This window comes from Balearica regulorum, chromosome 2 (assembly GCF_011004875.1).
Source record: "Balearica regulorum gibbericeps isolate bBalReg1 chromosome 2, bBalReg1.pri, whole genome shotgun sequence".
NCBI classification, from domain to species: domain Eukaryota; kingdom Metazoa; phylum Chordata; class Aves; order Gruiformes; family Gruidae; genus Balearica; species Balearica regulorum.
Genome location: NC_046185.1, coordinates 52779086 through 52805270, shown reverse-complemented (window position 1 = coordinate 52805270; position 26185 = coordinate 52779086). Strand labels below are relative to the sequence as shown.

Below are 26185 nucleotides of genomic sequence, written 5' to 3'. Positions count from 1 at the left end.
CCTGGAGAACTTTGTGTGCACAGTGTTTTGTGAGAAGCAGACTTTGGTCTTGGGATGACATATCAGCCTTCCACTTTACTAACCAATCAGCATTTTTCATTTTCAGATGTGAAGGCATTCGCCCAAGACCATTGGCATCTCTTCCTGGCCCCTCATTGCTTTTCGCTACACTTTACAATTGTAAAATGGCGCAGCTTTGAAGTTGTCTATGCAGGAAAGTGAAAGCCTTTTTATTCTCCTGAATAAGAGTAACCACATGAGGACTTAACCTGCTTTAATTCACATGCAACGTGCTTCATAAGTCTAATTGATTTATCTTAGCTTTCCCACATGTCCTCACACAGGCATGCCTCAATGCAGCTTGAAAGGAGGGAGTGCAGCCTTATGGCTGAAAAGCTGATGGTAAGTAATTAAACCTAGCAGCAGTGAGAACCCCTGAGACAAAATCTTTGGCAGTTTTCTACACCATGTAGTGAGCTTGGGTCACCAAGGGCCTGTAAATAGCATCATAATGACTGGTTCCTCAGCAGGGATAAACATGTGCTTTGAGTTTTCTAAATGATTCAGAGGCGTGCTGTGAGATAACTACTGATAACAAGCAGATGTGAAGTTTGCTTTTCAAGACAAGGAGGCTGAGGGGGAAAGTCAAGTAGACTTTGGCTTATGATCCTCTCAGAAAGCCTGATATTTGAAGATCATTAAAGCTTCTTTTTTTTGCAGGGGAGGAACTCAGTTGTGTGTTTTAAAACAGTTCTTGTGAGGGCTAGTGAGATACTGCAGGCAAAACTTTCTGTGAGGTTTGAACCTGAAGACAAAAGTGGAACATTATTTTGCAAGATTAGGCATATTGAATAATTTCAAAATCCATTTTATATCATGCCAGTGTCTTTCTGAAAGCTTTCTCAAAACTTGCATATACATAAGTTCTTTTTTATTTAAATAGTACCTAAGTGTTGAAGGATGCGTTTCATCATACCAGACAGCAGGATGCAAAACAAAGGTGCTGAGCTAATGTGCCCATACTGGTGCAGCAGTGTTGCTCAGCAGCATAGCTGCAGTAATGCTGTGGTCCTGTCAGTCCGGGGATGGCATCAGTGTTCACTTGGGGCTCTCAGTACTGTATTTCACGTTAGCAGGATAGATATACGAGCAGTCCTGTAGGATGATGCATTTGCAAGGTCTCAAAGGAAATCTGTTGGTCTCCCAAGTCAAAGGCTCTTACCAACAGGTCACCAGTTCTTTCTCAGGAGGGTCTGGCGTTTTGCTAATGCTGTACAAGTGGAGTAAAAGAAATTATTTTAAAAGCCAAAGAACATGTCTATATTTTTCTCAATTACAAGAGATCCCAACAAACCCTCTTGGGGTTTGTTGCCATATGTGTTGCCATCAGTTGCCATATGTGTCTGGTGCCTCCTCAGTTTCTGCTTTGTCCCAGATTTCCCAACAGAAGTGTGCTGATTCCTCCTGAGCAAGGCCTGCTAGCCTGTGACATCAGCTCCCCATTTGACAGCTGAACCTCCAAGTGCTGTGGTAATACGCATCGCCTACATGGGAGCTCGCCCCTGGTTTGAGAGTGGAAGGAGCCAGACAGGTCTTCAGGCTGGGAAGCTCCAGCACAGTGGGGCTCTTGCGGGGATGCTTGAGTCCTGTGTGCCTGGCCAGTCTGAACATGACCGGCCTGGCCCACCTGGCTTTGCAAGCATGAGTCCCAACTCAAGGGCAAATACTAAATGTAAGAGAGAGGTAGCCAGGGTGGCTACTGATGCAACAAAGAAACTGAGTTCAGATAAAAATTCCTTCAAATGTACAAAGGGAACAAGTATGATATATTATTAATATTTGCCTTTCAGATCTCCTTCAACCCAAAGCAGAACTCAACATGGCTCAAGCAGCCTCTGTGCCCTCAGGGAGTCTTTTGCACAGACACTCATGTGGTATCTAGACGTTTGCTTTTGCAGTTCAGTCCGTTTCCTATAAGCATAGCAGCTGGTTACTAGCTGTTGTGAGATACGCTCGTCAGCCTCTCCATCTAGACAGTGACTCATTTTTATAATCATATAGTTTGGTGCAATGAACTGCTTTCAAGAACTTAAGAGTTCTTTAAAAATGCATAGGCTCATAACTTTACAACTGGAGGGGACCATTATCATTGTGCAACCTGACCTTTTGCATAACACAAGACAGAGTAATTGCTGAATGATGCCTATAAATTTTTTTCTGGAGCTAAGGTATATCTTTTAGAAAGACATCCAGTCTTAATTTTAAAATTTCATGTGACAGAATCCATTAAATGTGTTTTCCACTGTTTCCCATTGTTAATCATCTTTTCTGATAAAAATCATCAGCTTGTGTCTACTAGGAATATGTTTAACTTCACTGTCCACTACAATGGCTCTTATCATGTCTTTGTTTACTAGGAAACCCTGTATTATCAGAAAAGGTTTCATTTATGAACAAAACAGGAATAAGTCATTTTAGCTTCATCTGTGATAAACTCAGTAAAATGAGGTTCTTTAGCCACCATTTTAAGGCAAGTTTTTATCGTCCTTTCATCTGTACTGTCCAAGCCATAGCTGCATTTCAGTTTTTCAATGAGTGGATGCCAAAATGACCTACATTATCCCAGTAGCATCACTGGACACAGTTATGCCACGTCTCTAATCCTGCTTATACGCCCAGCCATTGCATTTGCTCTCTCCTCAGTTACAGGGTTTCCTACTGTCAGGCTCTGGTGGTTACCCACACTGCCTTCACCACTTGCTGACACACAGTCACCTATCCCTCCTACATGATGAGGCTCTTGGGTTTTATATTTACTTAGGAATATTTTTTTTAAAAAAAAGACAATATTGGTCAAGTGAAGTCAATTGCCTCACAATCTAGCTGCTTCTGGCTCATTTGTATTTTCCAAAGTTTGTGTCCTCTGGTGGGGTTTTCAGCCACAACCCACAGGCTGTGGTGAACCCTGCTAGGTACCCACCACAGCTGCTAGATATTTTATGTTGTACAGACATATTCTCTGTATCCTCACATATCTTGTTGGAGATTATATTGCCATTTGAAAGGATGTGGTGCTGAATATGGGTTTCACATCAGGTTGTTTCTGGCTCGGTGCCTCTTTGATGTGTTCTCTTTCAACAGCCAGGTGGGCCTGAGGTCAGTACAAAAGCCTTTCTGACAACTGCAGCCTTCAGATACCAAGTTTATCAGCACTGTGATAACTTTTGATATACCATCAACATCTGCTCCTGTCACAGCCTCTTTACATGGCACTATGTGATTTGGGGAAAGCAGATATTCCGAGCCTTTGTTGAAGTGGGGTTGCCATGGAAACAAGTGAATTTCTTTGTCTCCTGCTCTTTTGGGGACTGGGGAGGATGTTAAAGGACTCAGGGAGGGTGGAGGGGGGTAACAAATTTTGTTCTGTAGTGTTTCAAAAGCCTTCACTGTCAAGACTCCAGGGGCGGAGTAGCTATAATACTATATTCACCAAGTCATTTATAATACACTTTAGGTTGCACCATCCAAACTGCACCATATTCAGTACAGTCCCTGGCCAGAATTGCTTCCAGGTTAAGGACAGGGACATAGATGACATGAGCAAACCCAGAAGGCAGTAGACGTGTGTGCAATGCAGCTGCTGGATCATAAGGGCACCAGGGACTTCTGCAGGAGAGGAGAGGGGAGGAGGAGGTGACGGAGCAGGGCTGGGGCTCTGTGCACAAGGGCTGGGTGCTGCTCTGCTCGTGGGAGACGGAGAGCAGAGCCAGCTTCCCACTGCTTGCTGAAGTTTTACAAGTTAAAGGAGAAGGGAAAGGCCAGGGTGGGAAGAGAAACATTAGGAGTGGGAGGATGGCTAGGAATGGACCTGTGGAGCAACGAGCAGGCCTGTGTGCGCGTTGTGGAGATGGAGAAGGGGGATGTAGCAGAGGAATGCAGGAAAGACGATGGAGTCGGGGGAAAGGGAAGTAGCAGCCTCCTTAGAGCTTCTCTGGAGGAGGTCAGAAAGAAATGTAAGGAATCCAGTGGCAAGGGGATTTTAATCATTGAGTCAAGGGGTGGACAACCTAGGGTCCAAAATTTTAGCAGAAAGAATGTGGAGAAAGCTCATTGTAGAAATTTTTAAAGAAAGAACCTGTATGACTTAATGACAGCTTCAGCCAGAGTTGAAAAATCTGAGATTTATTCATAAACCAGCGAGGAATGAACTGTTGATATGCACCCCTTTTTGAAACAAAATGGAAAATTAACACATTGTTGAAAATACCTGTAGGAAGGCTTTCTGGCAGTTTTAATCTCACACTGCACAAGGCTTTAGATATCACAGGGAGAGCTGGAATTGCTGAGCAGGTGAGAAATATCCTGCACAGGCAGGTGGGATACCAACAGAAGTGGTGTGTAATATCTAGCTGTATATATATATTCGTACAGGGGAAATTAGCTGTATGATAGGTACTGTCAGTGAAGTCTCAGAGACCTGCAGAGCTCTCGGGGTCATTATGAGGGGAGTGATAGGGATTTTTCTCAGGTACAACTTGCATAAAGGAGTATAATTTATGTACAGGAGGCGTTACAACCATGCATGGTGAACTCACAGAGAGACTCTACTTTGCATTCATTTCTCCTAATGATATTATTCCCTACAGCCCAGACTTTGTATTGCATATTTTCAGAGTCCCCCAATGGTGTTCATGGAAGCAGTGCTTTGACAGGGAATCAGAAGGGACTACAGAAAGATTTGGTCCTCAGAAGATACAAACTGATTTTGAACATAATTTTTGTTGTGAATTGATGACCCCTCTTTTGAAGTCCTTTTGGATATCCCAGAAAATATCTTAAAAAAAACCAAGGTCATAGATTTTGGACATGGCTTCTACAATTTCTTTCAACAAGTAATATCTTAAATACGTCACGCTGTTCTGTTTTCATTGGTACCAATTTAAACCTGGAGTTACTACCCTGGTGTTATCCTGGATTTGCATTGATGTAAGAGTTAAGAATTTAGTTCAGAATAAAAAAACTGCTCATGAAGGCAGCAAATTCCAAGGAAAACCTGTGATTATGAATTTGCTTGGTGTATCTCAGCTGTAGAGGGACGAGATATTTCAAAATACCACCTTCTGGGAATAAATTTTTGTTCCCGTGCTATTTAAGGTGGACAGGATGACTGGCAGTCTGTATTTAAAGGACAAAGGTGTAAGTACAGAAAAGCATAGTCAAAATTTCTCCAACAAATGTAACAGAATGCTGCAGATGTGGTGAATGTGGCATATTTTAGCATTGAAAATTGGGTTATGCTAAAAATCTAAATTTGAGGCAAAATTTTTTGTGAGCAAAGTAAAGAATTTTCTGTTGGAAAAATGCCAAAATTATAGAAAAAATATTTTCTTCTGTTTTCCGTTCTGTGGTTGCTGAATCATAGATTTTTTTTCTCATTAATTCAGTGTTTGTTCCAAACACGTACATTTCTTTTTCTAGATCTTTTGTTTTACTGTATCTGCTCGGCCAAAATCAGGAACTCCAGTCACTTTTTGATTGACAAAAATAAGTAAAGAAGTGGGATTAGTCCAGAGTCTTCAGAACAGGGGCCTTGGCTATGGAAAGCACTTGCTAAATAGTAATAATAGACCAAATTTCAAAAGAACTGAACCACCAACTTCAATTAACCTCCTACTCATGTATTTAATGTTAAACTGTTTCTTTGATGAATGGTCCCAATTTCAATAGGAGTTTCCAGGTAATTTTGAAATGTAGGCTGTTTATTTAGTAACTCCCCTGAACCTGGAAATGCTTTACATTCTTGTGGTGCGAGAACATCTCTTTTTCATTTTCCATGTAGAGCCGAACGGTGTGTCAATACTGAAGAAATACTTGCTCTGCTGACCAGCACGTCAGAGGCAGGGGAAGGAAGATATGTTTGAAAAACTGCAGTGAGGGCAGAACTAGAAAAAAAATACTAATTTCCACATTCTCCTCATGTTTACCAGCAGTGGTGTTTTGTGCTAGGTATCCTGAAACTCTGTGTTATAAAACATCTTTAAATAATCTGTTCACTTGAAAGTCACAATACATTAATTGTGTCACCAAACAATTGCAGATTTAGGGACAAATTCTGCTGATTTCCGAGTGCCTACAGCTGCAAGTGAGCTGGTGCATCTGCGCAGCCATATGAATACCAGACTTGATTTATGAGGCGAATTTACATTACAGAAAATTATCTTAATTCATAGTAATAATCTTTTAGAGCTGAGTTTCAGTCTTTAATAGCTGCTAAGCAAATTCAATCTGTTTAAATAAATGTACATTCACCAAAGAGAGTCTTGATCGAGCAGAGTAAAAATACAAATTTGAGAACCGGTGTCTTCAGTAGCTGTCCCGCACAACTGAAGGATAGGCTGCCCTCATTTTTTTTTTTTTTTTTTTGAAAAAGAGCTGAAAAGCAGGGAATGGGCAGCAATCAGCACACCAAATTTTGGTTCAAGTTTTATCTGTGTGATGACATTAACTCTGTGAGGCTCCACTGGAGCAGGTACAAAGATAATTTGGCCTCGCTACTGTAAGAAAGTAAAATAATCTGCAACTTATCTTGCAGCCAGAGTGAGCCAATGGGAACTGGCACTGAATCTGAACACTGAGCCTTAATGAAAACTCAAGGCAATGTTTTTCACTTTGTAAGATTGCCAGATACTGTTCAGATGAGTTAAGAAGACACAGGCCCTCAGTCTTTCTTTTTGCAACACATTAAGCATCCTTGTTGAAATGCAACACTGTTAATTTAAGAAGCACCCTCAGTACTACAATGGCATTTTATCTGTTAATAGGTGTGGGACTGGATAATACAGTATGTCTGGGCGCTCAGCCTTACACATTTTGCTGCCTACTAGATGAAAAAGGTGAAAAAACCAGCAATAGACCTACAGGCTGCAGAAAAACTCAGCATGAATGTGAACATCCCTCGAGCGTGTCACCCTGAAGCGGAGGCACAGGGCTCTCTGCAGTCACTGTCCCTCTTCGATGACAGTCACTGCCGTGCTGCCGATTCCCCAAAGTGCCCTTACCCCTTCTCCCGGCGCGGCAGAGTCGTGGCTGGAAGCAGAGCACAGCCGCCCCTGGCTGTGAGTAACGTGATGAATGATGCAAGTTACAGCTCACAGGGAGGCAGGTTTCTTGGCTGTAAAAGGCTGATGTGTTGATTTCACATTATACTGTGAAAAGCTGACCAAAAAAACCCATTGCTGTCTCTGTTCTCTTGCAAGTTGTGCGAACTTGCAGATTCCCAACAGATGCGGATAAAGTTTGCAAGGAAACAGGTTTTAATGCTTAAGCCTTCATGCACAGTTGTCCCCTACTTCTAGCAATCTTCCAATGTTTGATTTATTACATTATTCATTATACCTTTTTGGTTGTAACCAAATTGTCCTGAAATGCAGCATTTAATTTTATTGCCATAAGTAAGGGGTGCAAATACAACAGAAAGTATGCTCAGAATAGGGACTGTAGAGACCAGCTGGATCTCAGAAGTTTTCTGTGAATGTCAATTGAGCTCCATCTTAAATAGTACTTCAGTAAATAGCTTTTACAAACCTCTCAAAGTTAGCCCTTCCCAGTTTTCTAGAGAATGCTCTTGTTTCACATCCTGGTCCTAAATCCTTACTTTCCATACTGTGCCTTTTAGTAGTCACTAGTAATATCAGCAAATTTTCATGGATTTGTGTAGTCATGACATATGTGGTTTAGTATATTACCCTTTCCCAATCTGTATTAATTGACTAAAACATTGTTCTTCCGTTGTACTTTTCCATACACTTTGTGGAAAAAGGTGCACTTTGGCAAAAAAAGCTTCCCTCCAGAATTTGGTGGGCAGCTCTGAAGAAGGTCCTGCAGACTGGAAGAGCCAGCTTTACGACTTTGACTTAGTACATTCATTAAAAGGAAAAAAAAAAAAAAAGGGACCAAGATGAGAAATGTGTCCTTTCACCCTTAGGTAAGAGACATATACTTGCCTTGGTTGTTGTCTCTCCAGGTGGATACCCGAGCACTGGAGATGGTGCGTGCTCTCAGGGAAAGCAACAGAGTGATTTCTCAGTGGTCGTGTTTAACAAATAGGACCGAAGATAACTCACCAAAGCTCTTAGCATTTTCTGGCAGTATTACCGGGCCATGATTCAACATAATGGACTGTCCCTGAGCAGTTTCTCCCATTGTATTAATAGAAACAGGCTTTTAATTAGCCTCCAGCCTGTATTCCTTTTGATTCACTCTGTTTTGTTTCTTGAACAAACAGACTTACTACATGCTTTATGAGGAAAAAAAACCTCTCATGTTCCAGCATACAGAGCTATGTTGACCCTTATCATCTCCTGTCTCCATCCAGTGCCATAAAACATCTGGGAGGGTTATCTATGCACTCCCTGTTTTAATTCTGAGCTCAGCTGGATCCAAAAGGCATGTCCCCCTCAGGGCAGTGAGCTGCCTTGTCATCACCGTTAATTTCCCCTAAAGACATATATTTTCTGTGCAGCAGGCCAGAGCACAGACACACATATTTCCATTTGTAGGGATTAGACCCAAGGCACTTAACTACTCTAACCTCTTGTGTATTATAGGCCATACAATTATATCCAGTTACTCCTGTATGAAGTCCAATGACTTTGTCTTTGGCTAAAGCATATCTTTCAAATGAGGAGTCAGGCTTGATCTAAAGACATTAAAACACAGGGAATCCCCTGTGATGGTAATTTGTTCCAGTTGTAATCACCCCCACTGCTTGAATTTTTGCTTCATTTCCAAGAGGCATCTTTTTTACCTCCAACTTGTAGCCAGGGGCGTATGTTACTCCTGCCTCTTCATACAACAGCCCTTTAGTGCCAGTGCTCCATTGAAGCACCCAGGTTCTACAGCCAAGTCTTCTGTTTTTCTTTTTTTTTCTTTTTTCTTTTTAATATTTTCTTCCGAGTAAGAAAAGCATTTCATTCAATTTAAGGCTCTCACTATAAACCCTAGTCCCCTGGTAAGACTTGTAGCAGAAGAAATGCCTGGTAAGACTTGCAGCTTCCTGTCTATGGACATGAGGAGTTCAATAGCAGCTCCCTCCCGTATGTGCTACCTTGGAGCCAGCGGCCCTCAAGTCTCCTGACCCCACTTGGTCACCAGCCCCAGGAGACCTTGTCTCTTGGTCTTTGCATGACCAGCCTGGCCCTGAGCTGCTGAGCTTATCCGAGGTTGTCCAGGCTCCAAGTATCGTCTGCAGCATGAGAAGGCTGGAGAGTCACAGCAGTGGGTTGGGCTCTTGGGGACCCATGTGCTCATCAATGCCACGATGCCCAAGGCCTGTCCAACTGCCAGCTCGCTGCAGCAAGCTGGGAAGCTGGATTTGCCCTTTTGGCCCTAACATCGTGATGTGAACTCTTTGGTAACCTTCTTGTCATCTCACCCCTCTTATGCTTTTTGTTCTCACCATACTCTTAGCTACATTGGTGTTCACTTCCTGTAAGTGGTCCCAGCTTATCCTGTGATTCAGCTTGCTTGAATGGCTGCCCTGTATTCATGCATTAAGTTTTGTGTTCCTTTGGAAACCTTATAAAGTTTATGATGTCCATGGCTGAGAGAGGCCAAAGAACAATCTCCCACAAAGCTGGATGCCACTTTCAGGCAATCCAAAATATTATGGAGCAGCTAAGCAGTTGAGTAACTAATGAAATAATGATTAAAAATGAAGTGCTCTTCTGTCCTCTGGCTTCTGTCCATGTACAGCAAAATTCTGACCTGAGTTTGCTCATGCACCTTGGCAGAACACTTAGAGGAAATTTCTGTAATTGCCTTTAACTTTTCTTTAACAAAGCTCTTTTAGCAAAACAAGGAGTGGAAGAGAGAAGAACCTGCATAACAAGTTCTAGTACCCTTACAGTTTCTACAGGAGTGTGTGGTGGGTTGACCCTGGCTGGGGGCCAGGTGCCCACCAGAGCCGCTCTATCACTCCCCTCTTCAGTAAGGCAAGGAGGGGAGAAAGGAAGATGGAAAAAACAACCCCAAACTCATGGGTCGAGATAAAAGCAGTTTAATGTAGCTAAAGCAAAAAGCCACGTGCGGAAGCAAAGCAAAAAGCAAAGATTATTCTCTACTTCCCATCAGCAGGCGATGTCCAGCCACTTCCTGGGAAGTAGGGCTTCAGTATCTGTGCCCCTTAATCTGGAAGACAAACATTGTAAAAAAAACCCCAATGAATGCCCCCGCCCTGTTCCTCCCCCTATTCTCAGTTTCTTATTGCTGAGCAGACGTCATATGGTATGGAATATCCCTTTGGTCAGTTTGGGTCAGCTGTCCTGGCTGCGTCCCCTCCCAAGATCTTACCCACCCCCAGCCTGCTGCTGGGGAAAAAGAAATGTTGGAAAGACAGCCTTGATGTGTGCTGGCACTGCTCAGTAGTAGCCAAAACACTGGTGTGTTATCAACAGTTTGCTAGCTACCAATACACAGCACAGCACCATGAGGGCTGCTGTGGGGAGAATTAACTCCATCTCAGCCAGACCCAATACAGAGTGTAACACTTTTCACTGGACATGTCCTCTCTCATCTTTTGACACAAGAGCTACCAGGACATTTATCAAGCAGTTTAATCTATTTTAGGGTTACATTTGTATCATCACGTGCACAACTGCACAACACAGGTCATCATCTAAAATTGTACAGGCATTAATCTCACCAGAAAAAAATAGCATTCATATAATAGGATATGAAGGAGCTGAACCCATTAATTCATCTTAAACATATTTTTGAAAGTTTTTGTTTTCACAACATTAAAGTCTTATCTAGGCTATGTAAATAGAGTAATGCATTGTTCAAATGAGCAAACAGTGCGGCGTCTTTTCTTGTGGATTAGGCAAGAAGTGCAGTGCAAGAAGAGCATGGAAAGTAGTGAAAACCATTAGTCTCTTACGTGAAAAGGCTCCATCTTCTGTGTCCAAACATTTCTTCCTTGTGCAGGCTTGAGTAAGATTCAGAGTACAAGGAGGTGATGTATGAAGTATGCTTAACAAACAAAATACATCTTCATTAAAAAAGAAGGTTCTACTCACACTGAAAGCTCAACTTTTCGTGGTCCTGTTTGTGATGTATGCCTTTAGCTATAGTTTATGGTTTTCAACATTTCCAACTCTGCTTTTCAGGAGTATATAGTTCAGCCATGGAAAAATTCATACTGGGCTGAAACTTGGCATACAAGGAACCAGCCAAGAAATAAATGTTCTCAGTCAAATAAAACTGCTGAGAAACAGACATTTTTAGAAAATATTTTTACTCCTAATACATGAAAATTATTTTTCAGCCTATTATTTACAACTCTTAGAGCAGGACAGGGACTCAGTGCCTGCGGACTCCGAAGACATAAAGAAGAGTTATTTTGTAGTTTATTGGATTTTCCTTAAATAGGTTGTAGTGCTATGTGTTTTGGGTTTTTTTTAATCCAGAGTTTCCACTGAACTGCCCGTTTGGCTGCTTCACATGCTCTTCTGTTCTATGCTTTTAGCTTGACGTGGAATAAAAGACATTTTCCAGCTCCCTTGCTGAGGGATACACCTGCACTGATATAAATTGCATGTAACTCTCTGGAAGCCAGAGAGGTTACACTTATGTAACTGAAATTGTGATAAGGAACAAGAGTGTTTAGTGCAGTTTAGTGCTGAAAACATTTGACACTTGCATTGAGCAAATAAATTATAGTGTCTCCACACTTGGTTTGAAAGGCTGTGGGTCAAGGGTGTGATGTATTTCTCTGTTGGAGTTCAAAAGAGCAGCTGCAGAGTATGGCATAAATAACAGCAGATATTGATTTCTTTGGGAGTGAAAAAGCAGGATGTATTGACCCCGAAGTTAAATATTGACCCCAGATTTGTTTCAGTAATTTTTTTTGCTTCCAGGACCAATAAATCTTGGTATTTGGCAAAAAGTATGAGTTGAAAAGCAAATTCAGGCTTGACACAAGAGTGTGCAATTCTATTAATTTTCTAAGTGCTTGCCACCTTTCACAACAAGTACAGAAAGAGACCATTTTCCTCATATTTTCAGTGGTATATCATATCAAAATAGGGAAACCTCATTATTGCAGCCATTATTTGAGGACTTTAACGTTCTTCAAAAAGTTAGAGGTATGATAAAGTTACAAGTCTAGAAGAACACTGGAAACCAATGAAGAAGTTCTAAGACAGATATTTAGGTTTGCAGTCCAAAAGCCTTTGGCATTAACTTCAGGAGCAATAATTTTTTTTTCAGGAGGAATAATTTTTCAAAATAAAAAAATTTACACATCTCAATTGTCTGAGTTCACTCAGTTCCCTTCTTTCTTCTTTCCAGAGCAGTTGCCCTCCAAAGAAGTAAACATTATTTTCAGTTACCTTGGGATTGCTTTCACTGAAACACAAGCTAAGATTTGGGGGTTTTATTACATAGGCTGGTACCTTTCTCAAGAATTTTTAAGGTACTGGAACAGGTTGCCCAGGGAGGTTGTGGAGGCCACATCCCTGGAAGTGTTTAAGACCAGGTTGGATGAGGCTTTGGGCAACGTGGTCTAGTGGAGGGTTTCCCTGCCCATGGCAGGGGGGTTGGAAATAGATGATCTTTAAGGTCCCTTCCAACCCAAACCATTCTATGATTCTATATTTGCGTATCAATTAGGGGAAAATACTACAAGTCTCCATTACAACTTCTCCTCTAAAATAAAATTTACAAATTCCCACTTGTAGCTATACATTTATATTATGCCTTCTGCCTCTTAAGTAAAATGTCCTTTGTACCTGGGATTTTCTCTCCATTAAAGCATATAAATTTTATAGTGAAAACTTTTTTTTTTTTAAATTTAGTCTTCTGGATAAGAAAAGCATTGCGTTCAATTTAAGCCTCTCACTGTCAGCCTCAATCCCCTAATAAGACTTGTAGCAATGAGCCTGAAATGCCTGGTAAGTCTTGAGTCCTCCGCCTGCAGATGTGGAATTACAGGAGCCCCTGGCCTCATGGCAGCTCCCTCCCCTACGTGCTGCTCTGGAGCCGGAGACCCTAAAATTCCCTGTGTCCATTAAAAAATATTTTGCAAATACTTAGTTTTCCATGATTTTGTAAGCTATCAAGAAAAGGATTATAGCAAGGACTGTATGTTTCAGGAAGATTATTATTATTGCAGGTATTACTACTACTGTTATTGTAGCTGTAGCAACGTGTTTAATGCTTTGTTGGGGGGTGGTCTAATAAATTTCCCAAGATATAAAAAAATGGCAGGTTGTTACAAGACATACCTACACCCTACAGATTTAGTAGGTTAATGCTTTTAATGGATTTGTCACCTTCTGCATTTCCATGATTGCAGCGGAGTTTTCATCTACTTAAGACGGTGCTTTCATTGAGTTAGGAAGGCAGTGGGTAGGTGCTGTGTAGGTAGGCAGTATGTTTGCTGTACTCCTGGCTAGTCGCTTCTCTTGTCTGTGACTACAGGGCACTGGATGCTCTTCTGCCTAGCATTTCCTCACTTGTAACAAGCAGATTTAATCCAGCAGTTTCCAGTGTTTGTCAAGACAGTGTAATTTGTGTTTTGCTTTATTAGGAGGGAAAACACGAATTGCATTCATCAACCGCACTTCCACCTCTGTACAGGAAACTTCTTGTAGTAATTTACGGAATAAAAAATTTCCTCTCTTGATACAGGTGAATATTAAGCAGGGAAAAATCACAGAAATTTTGGTGGTATTAGGTGGAAAGAATCCATTTATCGGGCTGTTTGCTCCTTACATTGTACAGCCATTGCACATTGGCACAACTGTGTGAAAAATGTTCTCATTGCCTGAGGAATTCATTCTAAGTCTGCTTTTTATCCAGGAAATTGGATGCTAGTGAGGTGTGTATGAGCCAGGGTGTGGGGAGAGCTCAGGAGTCAGAGATACTGCAGGACACAGGGAAGACAGGAGAGAGGGGACAAGAAAACTGAAAGATGGTAGCTGTGTTGGGTCACAATCTTTCCTCTTAGCCTAGAGATCCAGCTTCACAGAGGAAAACATCCATTTTGAAAAGATAAGATTCAGGATAAGGAGACAGAGACTGAGGTGGGCTGGGGGAGGTTGGTTAGGTTGGAGAGTGGAAACAGGATTTATTGCCCCTGCCATCAAGCCTGCAGTATTTCTGAGGAAAAAGCCCCACCTTTAGAAAGTGGTTTTAGAAGGGCAGTGAGGTGAAAAATAAATCCTATCCCTGCCAGCCCCTCTCCTTTGGAGGTGATTTAATGCCGTGTCTCGGTTCAGCTGAGGGGAGTAAGGCAGCACACTTCCAGAGGAGCAGTGTTTATACCTGGACATAATTTCTCTCCTGTAGTTGAACATGTTGCCTCAGGAGATTAGGAATGAATTTACAGCCAGTGGATTTGTGACCGTGAGCTATGTTTGGTGCGGTGCCTGCGGGGATCCTTTCTTCTCTGTTCGGTGACGGCACCTCAGCCAGGCAGTCTTGACATCGTCACGGCCAAGGCTAGTCAGAAGTGGCAATTTGCACTTACAGACGTAATTAAATGAGTAGAGCTACCTTCCGTATCCCTATTGTGTTTTCTGTACTCTCTTTCTTCTGTGAGGTCCTACTGCGTTCTTCCTCATGGCCCTCTTCATTTTTGGAGCCACGTTCCAAAGAAGGGTCCTATGTACCTGCTAAGTACCCAGCACGAATAGAAACACTTTCATCCCTTCTTTTACATGCACATAAGTCTTTTAAATTCCAAATAGTTGTCCTCGGAGAGACTTTCCAGTTGGAAAAGAGGTAATTTTTATATTACAGTGCTGCTTAATGAAGGCAACAGAAGCTTTACCACTAAATCCAGCAAAGGGTGGATAAAGATCTAGATATCAATTTGAGGCATCAATTCTTGATTAGCTTTTTTCAATTCTGTTAATGTCAGCATTTCATTGCAGCATTCCAGTTGGAACATGTAACAAACGTTACAAAGCCTGTAGATACAGATACATGTGCATTTTAATACTAACAAATCACAGTCTTTATAACTTTCTTAAAGTTTTGCTTTTCCACATGAAGTTGGGCATACTTGTTCATAGTCTGCAGGCAATTATTTTTTCCTGCTGAAAGCCTCATCAAAAGTAGCTCCATATTTTTCCCAGCAGAAGAAGATAAATACAGGTTTTATGCCATCAAATATGGTTGAAACTTTATTTTGTTCCACTGCACTAGGTAGTGGAGGAGAGAAAAAAACCTGATGAACGAGAAGGGCATGCAGTGTACTTGCGACTACCTAGTGCAAACCAGTTCAGATTCATATGAGTTACAAGAGTTTAAAAGCACACTTTGCAGAGACACATGGGATTTTACAATGCACTTAAACAAACGACCTGCCTCGACCGCATTAGGGGTGCATGTGTCCACGAAGGTACCCACACAGAAGCTTACACGGAACAGATGGTTGCCAAGTACTCCCATTTAACTTGTGCAGGCACATAAAAAAGTTTAATTTCTGTAGATAGCTGGAATAGCATTTGTGGCAGCATCAGTGCGTACTGAAATTGTGCATGGCTGAAGTCTTCATTTGGCAAGGGCGAGCTTTTCTTGTTTTGTAAAACAGCGATCCAACGTTTTTACCAATGTCCTTAACATAAGGTTAAAAGTTGCAGAAGAAGTTAGTAGAACAAAGGGTGAAAGCTCCCAGTGAAGAGAATGGGTTTTCCCCCTGTGCTCTGGATGACTTTACCATTTCCCCGGTGAGCCGCTCTGCCGTACAGGTGTCACTGCCGGCGGTGTCAGCATCTACCACGCTCACAGCCCTGGACAAGATCATGTTGCCCTCTTAAAGAAATGTATCTCAAAAGCCACAAAGCATGGACTTTTTTTTTTTTTCTACCTACCAGTTAACGTAACTAGGGTCGCTAACACCTAAATACTGTGTTATAAAAAAATAGAGAATGTTTGGGAAATACACACTTCGAGTGTGTTCTCTTTCCTCCTTTCAGTTGAATATAGTTTGAATTAAGACTAAAAATTGTGTATGTTAATCATCAAATTATACCATCTTAATTAGAAGCTATGCTTCATTAGGAAGCTTGTTTATTTCAGAATGGAGGGCACGGACTTAGACAGAAATGGCATTACTTCGCCATCTGGCATAACTCTGAAGGACAGATCCCTTCTGTGACTTTGCTAATGATTTGTTCACTCTAGTTTTAATTAACTCATTGGATGGGATATCCTCAGGTTGTCTTAGGAGGCTGTTGCACAAGCGAAAGATCTGGCTTTGATCTCCCTGTAGATCTGGCTATGTATCTTCTTGCGAGCCAGTCTAAATTCTTCTCTATTGGGATACAGTTTGAGAGGCTCTTTGCTGTGATCTATTGTGGCTGTTTTGCCTGTCATTGAACAGGTCTTTAATTCATACAGGATTTTGATCTTCTTTTAACTGTTCTAGTTTTTCTCTCATCTTCTGAACAGCCTAATTAGATTTTTTTGGTTTGGTTCCAGAGACGTGCACTGAGTGATCCCTTGCTTGGTTTTCAGTAACTGAGGATAGACGCGTCTCTCTTGTTCCAGACAGTTATTTAAAAGCACCAGCACTTACTGGTTTTTGTTCTGGTTTGAGTTAAGCTCTAGACATGTCTTTAAATCTAATAGTCTATGGGATGTTGGACCCTCTGGTGGTGTGATATTCTTACCACATTGCTATGGCTGGATCTTAAACTGTTGCAAATTCATTATTTTTCTTAGAATTTACCACACTGGTCCTGGTTCAGTTCTGTTCATATTTGCCTAACACACAGTTCAGATACTCAGCAGTCTTTGCTTAGCCTGTGCTGTGGTTGGGCTTTTTGTATCCTTTCAATTAAGATATTTAGTGTTTAATCACAGTAGGACATTGTTTGGTAATACTATATAATTAAATGGTGATGGTTGGTGAAGTGTATAATTAGAATTTCTGACAATTCATTGTGAATCTCTGGTCTACTGTGAAGAAGAACAAAGCCAGAGAGAAAATGCTGGCTGGGTTATATAAATAAGTGAGAGATGATGGTCAGGCTGAAAATGAGGGTTCTCCCCTCCTTTAATGAAAGGGTTTGTGTACATTACATAGAATAAAGTATTTCTTAGGCTGAAAGCTTTCCAGAGATAATAGTGTTGGCCCTCTGAGGCTCTTTATTATGTCAGATGTGGGATTTGGATTTACGGGAAGCGGCTGCTGCCTCCAACAGACTCAGTCTGGTTGAGGAGAATTTGCCCGGCCTCCCCTGCATGCAGAGCTTCGGGCTGCAACCTGTGGATCATCAAGGGTGGGGTTTTCCCAAGGTTTCCCAGAGAAGGAAACCTCCCATTTCCACTGACATACTCTGGGCTCTTGGGACAAAGTGCCTCCCTCCAGCTTCAGTGGATGAGGGACATGATGAGCCCTGCCAGCCCCTGCCCTAGCCCCAGCATTGCCCCGTCAGCAGGGAGAGAAGCTCTTTAGGGGCAGGATTATGAAAAATCCTGTAAATGGTGGATTATTCTGTTGTCTTAAGCCTTAAGGAATAGCTCCTACCCAATTTTCTTTTTTTAACCGTCTAGAAATATGCTGTTCTCCTAAAATGCAAGATGAAAGACTCTCATAATTATATAGCTGCAAGAATCATGAAATCATAGAATAATTTGGGTTGGAAGGGACCTTTAAAGGTCATCTATTCCAACCTCCCCTGCAATGAGCAGGGACATCTTCAACTGGATCAGGTTGCTCACAGCTCCATCTAGCATGACCTGGAGTGTTTCCAGGGATGGGGCATCTACCACATCTCTGGGCAACCTGTTCCAGTGTTTCACCACCCTCATTGTAAAAAATTTCTTCTCTACATCTAGTCTAAATCTACCCTCTTTTAGTTTAAAGCCATTACCCCTGGTCCTATTGCAACAGGCCCTGCTAATAAGTCTGTCCCCATCTTTTTTATAAGCCCCCTTTAGATACTGGAAGGTGTCGTGGTTTTACCCCAGCCGGCAGCTGAGCACCACGCAGCCGCTCGTACACTCCCCCCATCGGGATGGGGGAGAGAATTGGAAAAGTTAAAGTGTGAAAACTCGTGGGTTGAGATAAAGACAGTTTAATAGGTAAAGCAAAAGCCGCACACACAAGCAAAGCAAAGCAAGGAATTCATTCACCACTTCCCATGGGCAGGCAGGTGTTCAGCCATCTCCAGGAAAGCAGGGCTCCGTCACATGTAATGGTTACTTGGGAAGACAAACACCATTGCTCTGAATGCCGCCACCCCCCCCCCCCCTTCCCCCAAGCTCCTTATAAACTGAGCATGACGTCATATAGTATGGAATATCCCTTTGGTCAGTTGGGGTCACCTGTCCTGTCTGTGTCTCCTCCCAACTTCTTGTCCACCCCCAGCCATCCCGCTGGCAGGGCAGTGCAAGAAGCAGAAAAGGCCTTGGCCCCGTGTAAACACTGCTCAACAATAAGTCCATACAACAAAAACATCTCTATATTATCAATGCTGTCTCCAGCACAAATCCAAAACGTATCCCCACACTAGCTACTATGAAGAAAATCAATCCTCTCAGCTGAAACCAGGAGAGAAGGCTACTATAAGGTCTCCCTAGAGCCTTCTCTTCTCCAGGCTGAACAACCTCAACTCTTTCAGCGTATTTTCAGCAGAGAGGTGCTCCAGCCCTCTGATCATCTTGGTGGCCCTCCTCTGGACTCGCTCCAACAGGTCCATGTCTCTCCTGTACTGGGGCCACCAGAGCTGGACGCAGTACTCCAGGTAGAGTCTCATGAGAGCAGAATAGAGGCGCAGCATCACCTTCCTCGACCTGCTGGTCACGTTGGTTTTGATGCAGCCCAGGACGCGGTTGGCTTTCTGGTCTATCGGTGCACATGGCCAGCTCACATCCAGTGTTTCACCCACCAGTACCCCCAGTCCTTCTCCGCTGGGCAGCTCTCAATCCCTCCATCCCCCAGCCTGTATTGATATTGGGGGTTGCCCCGACCCAGGTGCAGGACCTAGCACTTGGGAAGAAAGGGGCACCAGGCTGAAAAAGAAATCCCAGTGTGTGAAGCGGAGGACAAAATCACAGGAACTGGCACCACTGCCCTGGCAGGAGTGGCACAGCTCTTTTGAGGCACAGATTCTCAGAACTGGCTTTTGAGGTGTGTTTTTTCTTCTCCAGAGGTTATTCGTACATGCCACCAGCTATGTGACAGGGTGATCGGTTTATGCAGGACACTGTAGAAACCTGTGAGCATGGAGTGGTTTGGGGTTGGTCCATTTATTTATTAATTTATGAAGAAAGAAGTTCTGTATCTTGCAGTGTTTACTTGAAATACAGAGTGCTGTTTCGGCCTCTGTCTTGCTGCCACGTTTCATAATTTTTCCACCTGGCATAGGAAAACTGGCACAAGTTAGGTGAGTACATACCCGCTGCTTAGATTTCAAGTTTTGCTGTTTTAATTGCTTCCTAATAAATAACCAGAAAACTTTTCAAAACAAGCCCAGAATGCATTTGTCCCTCTTTGATTACAAAACCAGAAGCAAAACTAGCAAATTCCGGAACAAATGACAGCATGTTTGTGCTAAATAATTTTTCACTGGCATTGTAAAAATCTGACAAGTCAAGCTGGCTGTTACAATCCACCTGCCCACAAGCTAGCACTGCACCACTTAGGCGAGCAGGACCGTTGCCATTGCAGAGACAGGGCTTGCGAAGACTGTGGATGTGGGAGGAAGGCTGGCGCTCACATTCCCCCTAGGGCCGAGTGGAAAGGAAATCATGGCAAGTGACTGAGCAAGGAGTGAAGAAGGGGAGGGCAGCAGACAAAATTCAATAGTATATCATCACCCCTGTTTTATAATGTGCAATAAAGGGCCTTGGTTCTCATGGTCAAGAGCTCTTCCCCACAAAGCCCTGGGGATGGATTTGCACACGTGAGGGAGCTGTGGTGTGAGGAACGGCTCAGTTTGAATGAAGGCAGCAGCATGGCTCTCCCAAACCAGGTGCTTCACAACTGCAACCTATGGGCTCGGTGCTCTCCTGCAGGCTGGTCATGCCATAACTGTGATGTTTGCTCTTTCAGCCACACTCACCCTCAGGAAGGGTAGTCCAGCAGCATTTATGTCACAGAGCTGGAGATAGACTGGGGCACCATGCAGTGGCTAGAGGGGCAGCTGCTCGGAGAAGCCCCAGTACATGCTCCGCTTCCCATGGCCGCAGCCTCATGCTAAATGCCCATACAATAACTTGGGGATGGGCATGGACCTTTATGCATTAGCTAGGAAAAAATGTATTTATACTTAGCACAAGTTATAGCCTTTATAGCGTAAGAATATGCTCTAAACTGAAGGAATGAAATTTATCTCAAAATAGTAATTTAAAAAAGCATGAACCAGACTCAGGTTTTGTAATTTATAACCATTAGAAAGAACAATGGCTTTCTGAGGTAGGTTAGTCATATGGAGCCATCAAATAATCAGTTTTGCTGACTGCAACAAAACCATTCATGGAGGATCACAGGAATTGTTTTTGTGAAGGGTAAGTTAATAACCTGTAACACCACACAAAAGAGAAGACAAAAATCTCACTTTGAATTTTGTGGCTGGATGGATCCAGTAATCTCAAAGTTATACAGAGTTTATTGTTGGCAAAGATGCATCTGCTTTTGATTTGAGTGTGTTAATGTAATATGCTGGGTTTGTGTCAGAACAAAAGCTTCTCTGTAGAAAACGTATACACACATATATTTTTCTATATATTTGAACATAAATATGTATCTCTGTGTATATATGTATGTATGTACACATTTATATGCCTGAATTTTAAAATCTTCTCTGTCCTAAGAAGGACTTACTTTTCTGATGGCTAGTTGTGCATATTAGTAAAAACCTACCATTTTACACTTGGGTGTAAAGCCAGGTCTTTCAAGACATTTAGTTATTTAAACCTAGAGATGGGTTCCTCATGGGATCATCTACTTTTGCTAGTGAGATGGGCACCCACTGGGAGCTTGTTGCAACTCTGCATGGTTAAGTACCTCTCGGCATTTGATTCCTACCTACATGTTGAATCACAGCATCACAGAATAGTTTGAGTTGGAAAGAACCTTAAAGATCATCTAGTTCCACCCCCACCCACTCCCCGCCATGGGCAGGAACACCTTCCGATGGCAGTGCGGCTGGAACTAGATGTACATAGTTTGCTCAGGCCCCTTTAAATATAGCTATTAGATCTACTGCTCATGGGCTTTGAAAACATTAGCTTTGAGAAATTTATCATTTGAAGGCTGCAAAACTAGGCTTGCAGTCTTCCTTCCAAAATTCAAGGGATGTTATCTCTTTTCAATGAATCACACTGGGGAAAACCCCTCCTAACTAATGTATGTATTTTCATTTCCTGCACTACATTTCTTCAATCATCTTATCAGTATATTTCTTGTCAGGGTTAGGAAGACAAACTTGCATCTTTGTCAAAACTGATCTGCTAGCAGAGGTATTATGAGGCCACCTAAGATCCTGCAGCAAAAGCCAAGAAAAGGACACAGAGGCAAATACTTTTAAAAGAATTATTCAGCATATCATATTTGAGCGTTCAAAGATGTGCTCCTGAAGCGTAATATAGTTGAGGAGTCAGGCATTTTGTAAGGCGGTTACTCCATGTTAAAGAGCAAAGATATTTAGTATCCCATTAAAAAATACAGAACGACAACAACAATAATAATAAAAAACCCCAACAAAAAAATCCAGCTCCTCCCCCAGCAAAACCTCTGCTTATCTGGAGCCCAAAAGGAATCTGCAGATGTGTACCCCCTGTGTGAGAACAAAGTCTTCAGTCACTGGAATGCAATGCTATAAAAACAAATACTACAAAGCCTGGTAACAGGGGGATGTCTCACTTGCATCTTTTTTTGTGACCATCTTGGTTTGCAGAGAAGGGGGTCCCCAAAGCATGTGAGCCAGCAGGATCTCTTTGTACTAGGTTGCTGTCTGTTTGGCCAGATGTCTTCCCAACAGTGAGATAGAAAAACCAGAGCTCTTATTAAAATAAGTCAGGGAGAGGAATGGAAAAAAGCATGTGTCCAGCGAAACGAGGCACATTGTGTCCCATCTGATATTTATTAAACGTTGATCAAATCAGCAGTGAGAAATGCACATCATGCGGAAGTGACCCTGGCTCCCTGGGTTTGGAAGTTAGTGACAAATGTCTGGGAGCAGACCAACATTGGAAACACGTGTACGGCACACACGGAGGAGTGTGCTGCACTAGGAGCAACAATAACAAAGGGAGGAGAGCTGACTTCAGCTGAGAAACCCCTTTTGCAGGTTTTATATATGTTCTATTGATAGAATGGGTGTGTATGGTCTTTCCCTGTACATTTACTGTACAGCTTTCTAGATGAGAGGTTACAAATCTCCTGGAAGAACACTGCATTTTATGTAAGCTATGAAAGCAAGCAGTTGAGTGGGTAAAATTGAGGAAGTTTTGTCAAATTACAGCCCAAACATGGGCTCCTTTAAGCCGTGACTCTCAGCTTTTGTGATAAACCTGTATGATTTTATGCCAACCTGCTGAGTTTTGTGTAATCACAATGACCATTTGAAATCATCTCCCATCTGTTGTTGCTTAATGTTTTGGCTATTTCATCTTTTCAGAGCAACCCTTCAATAAAACCAAGTGTCCTCACAGTGCAGAATAAATGCATCTCCTGTATCACAACAATCTTATTTCGGCTTGATCCTTAAACACGGTAGTGGGGAAGAGCAACAGGGCAAGTTGAAGCCAGACTCTATGCTTGGGGAGATTGTGGAGCCCTGATTACACTGTAATAATTCATCCCTATACAGAGAGGTTTGCATTCTTGGTTTTTACCTTTGCTGATAGACTGGGTTATTTAACTGCACAGAAAGACATCAGAATGAGTCTTCCAAATCTTTTCTTTAAGGTACCTCTGTCTGTAGTAAATTTTATATATTTAGTCAACTAGAAAGTCAGCTGTTACTACCAGCAGAGTTAAGAGCTATGTATTTGCACTGAAGAGTAAATTTAATAGCTCTGAAAGACTTTACTGTGTCCATCTCTAGGTAAAGGAAAACAAAGGAGCCTGTTAGAGCACCCTGGCTTTTGACTCCAGCCCTGGGCCTGGGACACATTAGATGAGGGTAGCGGGGGTTGGATGGCAGTCAGACGCAGTTTTAAGCTGACAGGCAGAAAGCGCCAGCAGGCAATGCAATACACACTTCCAGCCCAGCTTAGTTAATGGAACCGCTCTAGCCTGTATGATCACTTTAGTACACTGTGTTTATGTTATTGATACCAACAGCGCTGGACTGTTCAAGGACAGAAAGGTCTGGCTTTTGTTGGGGGGCTGTTCCAATGTCCGTTTGAAATACACTGAAAGTAAAAGTTCTGAAAAGCCAAAGTACTGTTTTACTGAACCAGCGGTAGAGGGGATTGAGACAAGTGAAACAAGATCCTTATGAAGCACTGGAACGTACATGATGCTAGATGCTGAACTGCAATACATTTGGTGACATCAGCGAAGTTTCATTTCATTACGCTACACAGGAAGCTGGAACACGGTGACAGAAAGCAGGTCATGTCATAAAATGAGTGATCTTAATATGAAACTGTAATCAAGTGAAACTTTTCTATGTGCAGTTGCTGTCAAAGTTTTCATTTTTATTTCTGCTCTTCTCTGTGTACCTCTGCAGTCTATCAGTCTTCCCAGTTATGGATCTGGTCCCGCTTCCCTTAAAATAGGGAGGATCAAGCTTTCTGTTATCCATGTATTCAGAAGGTGAATGTGATGTGCTTTTTGCCCCAAGCTTCTTGTGTTTTTTGATATGTGGGATGTTCAAAGACTTACGGGATTGGAATCTGAATTTAAACCCTTCAGAGAGGAACCTTGCACACAGCACACAGGGGCTCAATCAGCCCATTCGTACCAGCTAACAGCAAAATAGTGCTCCAGATACCATGAGTTCCCACTGTGAAATAATTTCAGTCTCTGAGTACTTACTGCAAACCCTTAGAAAACTGCACTTTCCCTTTCCAGCTTTTTCAGCAAGCAGAGCTTCCCCACTAGCAAACTCCTTGAGACTGTCAACCAAACCAAGAAAACCAGCCCACACATCAGGATCCATAAGCAAACTTGGTTATTGAGTTACGGACCCTGCACCTTTTCTCTTGTGGTGCAGGAGTTATCAGCCTTCCAAATCCAAGCCACCAATAAATGGGCTATGCAACTGCCATCTCAGTGCCAGCTCCCTTCCTCCCCATCTATACAGGCAGGAGAGAAGCCTTTCCCCTCTGGAGTTTCTGTTCTTGCATTTATGCTTGCAAGTCTTTGTCTCATTTCCCCCTAATGTTCCAGTTCCTGAAAAAAGGACCAGATGTTCCTGACTGATCTTATGCCTAAACCCCAAGGAACCCAAATCTATGACATTGCTTTCATCACATGGCAACAGAACGTGATGTCACAGCTCGAAAGTTTAGAAAAAACATGAGATGACATAATGTGGAAAGTGGGCTGACCTGTGAGAGATGCATTTCTGCCTTAGCCACGGCTAGTAAATGTGCAGAGGGAACAGAGGAAAATGCCTTGTCAAATAAACTTTGTATAAATCCTCTTCCAGAGTTGCTCCAATATGGCAATTCCTCCTTCAAGTGCCCTGAGCTTAAGGAAGTCACTGGAAAATGCTGTTCTTTGAGAGATAAATACAGTTGACTTAACTATATATGTCAGTCACCTGTTGTCTGTGAACCCAGGGGAAGTGGCCTGTGCTTTTCTCTTAAAAAATGAAACATAAAAAACTGCTCTGCAGAAGGTCATGCATCGGGAAAAGTAAAATCAGCTGTGGGTTAGGCCTCGGAGGAAATGTAAGTTACTCATAAAAAGCAACGGAGCAAGTTTTGATTAGTTAAGTAACCTGGTATATAGAATTTATTAGAGCTTAAAGCTTTCCTGTGGGACTCCCCTAATAGTACACAAATAGAGTAAAATATCAAAGAAATGCATTTTCTGACAGACACAGAAAGCTACATTTATCCTGGCCTGCTTCATGCACATCAGAAGGAGGGATAAATCCCACCCGTTTGTTCCAGCACAGTCCAGTTTTCATGTTTTTACACGTTTGTGTTTCTGATGAATTCTTGGTAACTTAATGCTTCCAACACTCTCGAGCTGTTCCCAAGGAGCACGTAGAGAAAAGAGGACTATTGCTTCCCGAATAGACTCAAAGATATCAAACCATTCCGCAAAAAGCTCAAATATAAAATAGTAAAGGCCGGTTTTCTCTGATCAATTTGAGGCTCTTGAACTTGTCCACAAGGGGAAATTCACCAGCATTTTTCTGTTGATATAGATACACTGTTAGCTTTACTAGTATAGCACCCCTTCTTCTCTCTGGAAATAGTATTCTCCAAACCCTCAAGAAATAAGAAAAAAAGTCTCTCTCATTATGGAAAGAAAGTGTTCGCCATTTGTGGTAATGGTTACAAAGCAGGACCAGTACTCCTACCACGTTATCACAATGCAATTTTATTTCTGTATTTTTCTTTTGCCGGAGCATTTACTGTCTCCTATTGCACCTGTAGGCAGACTGAATGCTAAGGAGGAGTTGCTGCGGTGTGATGCCTGACAGAGGAGATGCTAAGAAACATTTGACTTCCAAAAGTCACCATAGTCTGGTTAGCACAATCAGAAAATAGTCCCGTCTCTCAGGAAAGCCACAGGTTTTCCTATTTCTCTTCCACATGCTAAAGTCCCAGAGTGATTGTATTGCTAAGCTGATGCTTTAGCCACTGAGAAGTCTGTCCTGGCAGAATAGGCTGATAGGCACCCATACATCATCTGCTTACATAAATAATTCTTTCTTTAGAAAATGGAGGAGAGGAAATGGGGAGATAAAACCAGCAATGTGTTCTTTGCCGTTGTTTTAAAATTCTTAAAATCTTCTTTTGCAGGTATTCAGGAGGGGACTCAATGTACCAAATGTAAAAATAACTGGGCACTGAAGTTTTCCATCATCTTACTATATATTTTATGTGCCCTGTTAACAATCACAGTAGCCATTCTGGGATACAAAGGTATGTATGCATTGAGCCCAACATTTGACTTTCAGCCAAGCATCCAAGCACATCTGCACATATTAGACAGGCAGGCAATTTATCACATTTTCAACTTAAATATCAATACCTT

The 26185-nt window shown here is 42.2% G+C and overlaps 1 protein-coding gene across 1 annotated transcript in view; it reads left to right on the top strand.

The window, feature by feature from the left end:
- The window catches only part of COLEC12 (collectin subfamily member 12), a 104580-nt gene that overhangs the window by 56037 nt on the left and 22358 nt on the right, over nt 1–26185 (top strand). Inside the window, exon 3 of the mRNA XM_075744263.1 lies at nt 25951–26073. Within this exon, the coding sequence (XP_075600378.1) occupies nt 25951–26073 (123 nt within the window). The remainder of the gene's footprint in view (nt 1–25950; nt 26074–26185) is intronic.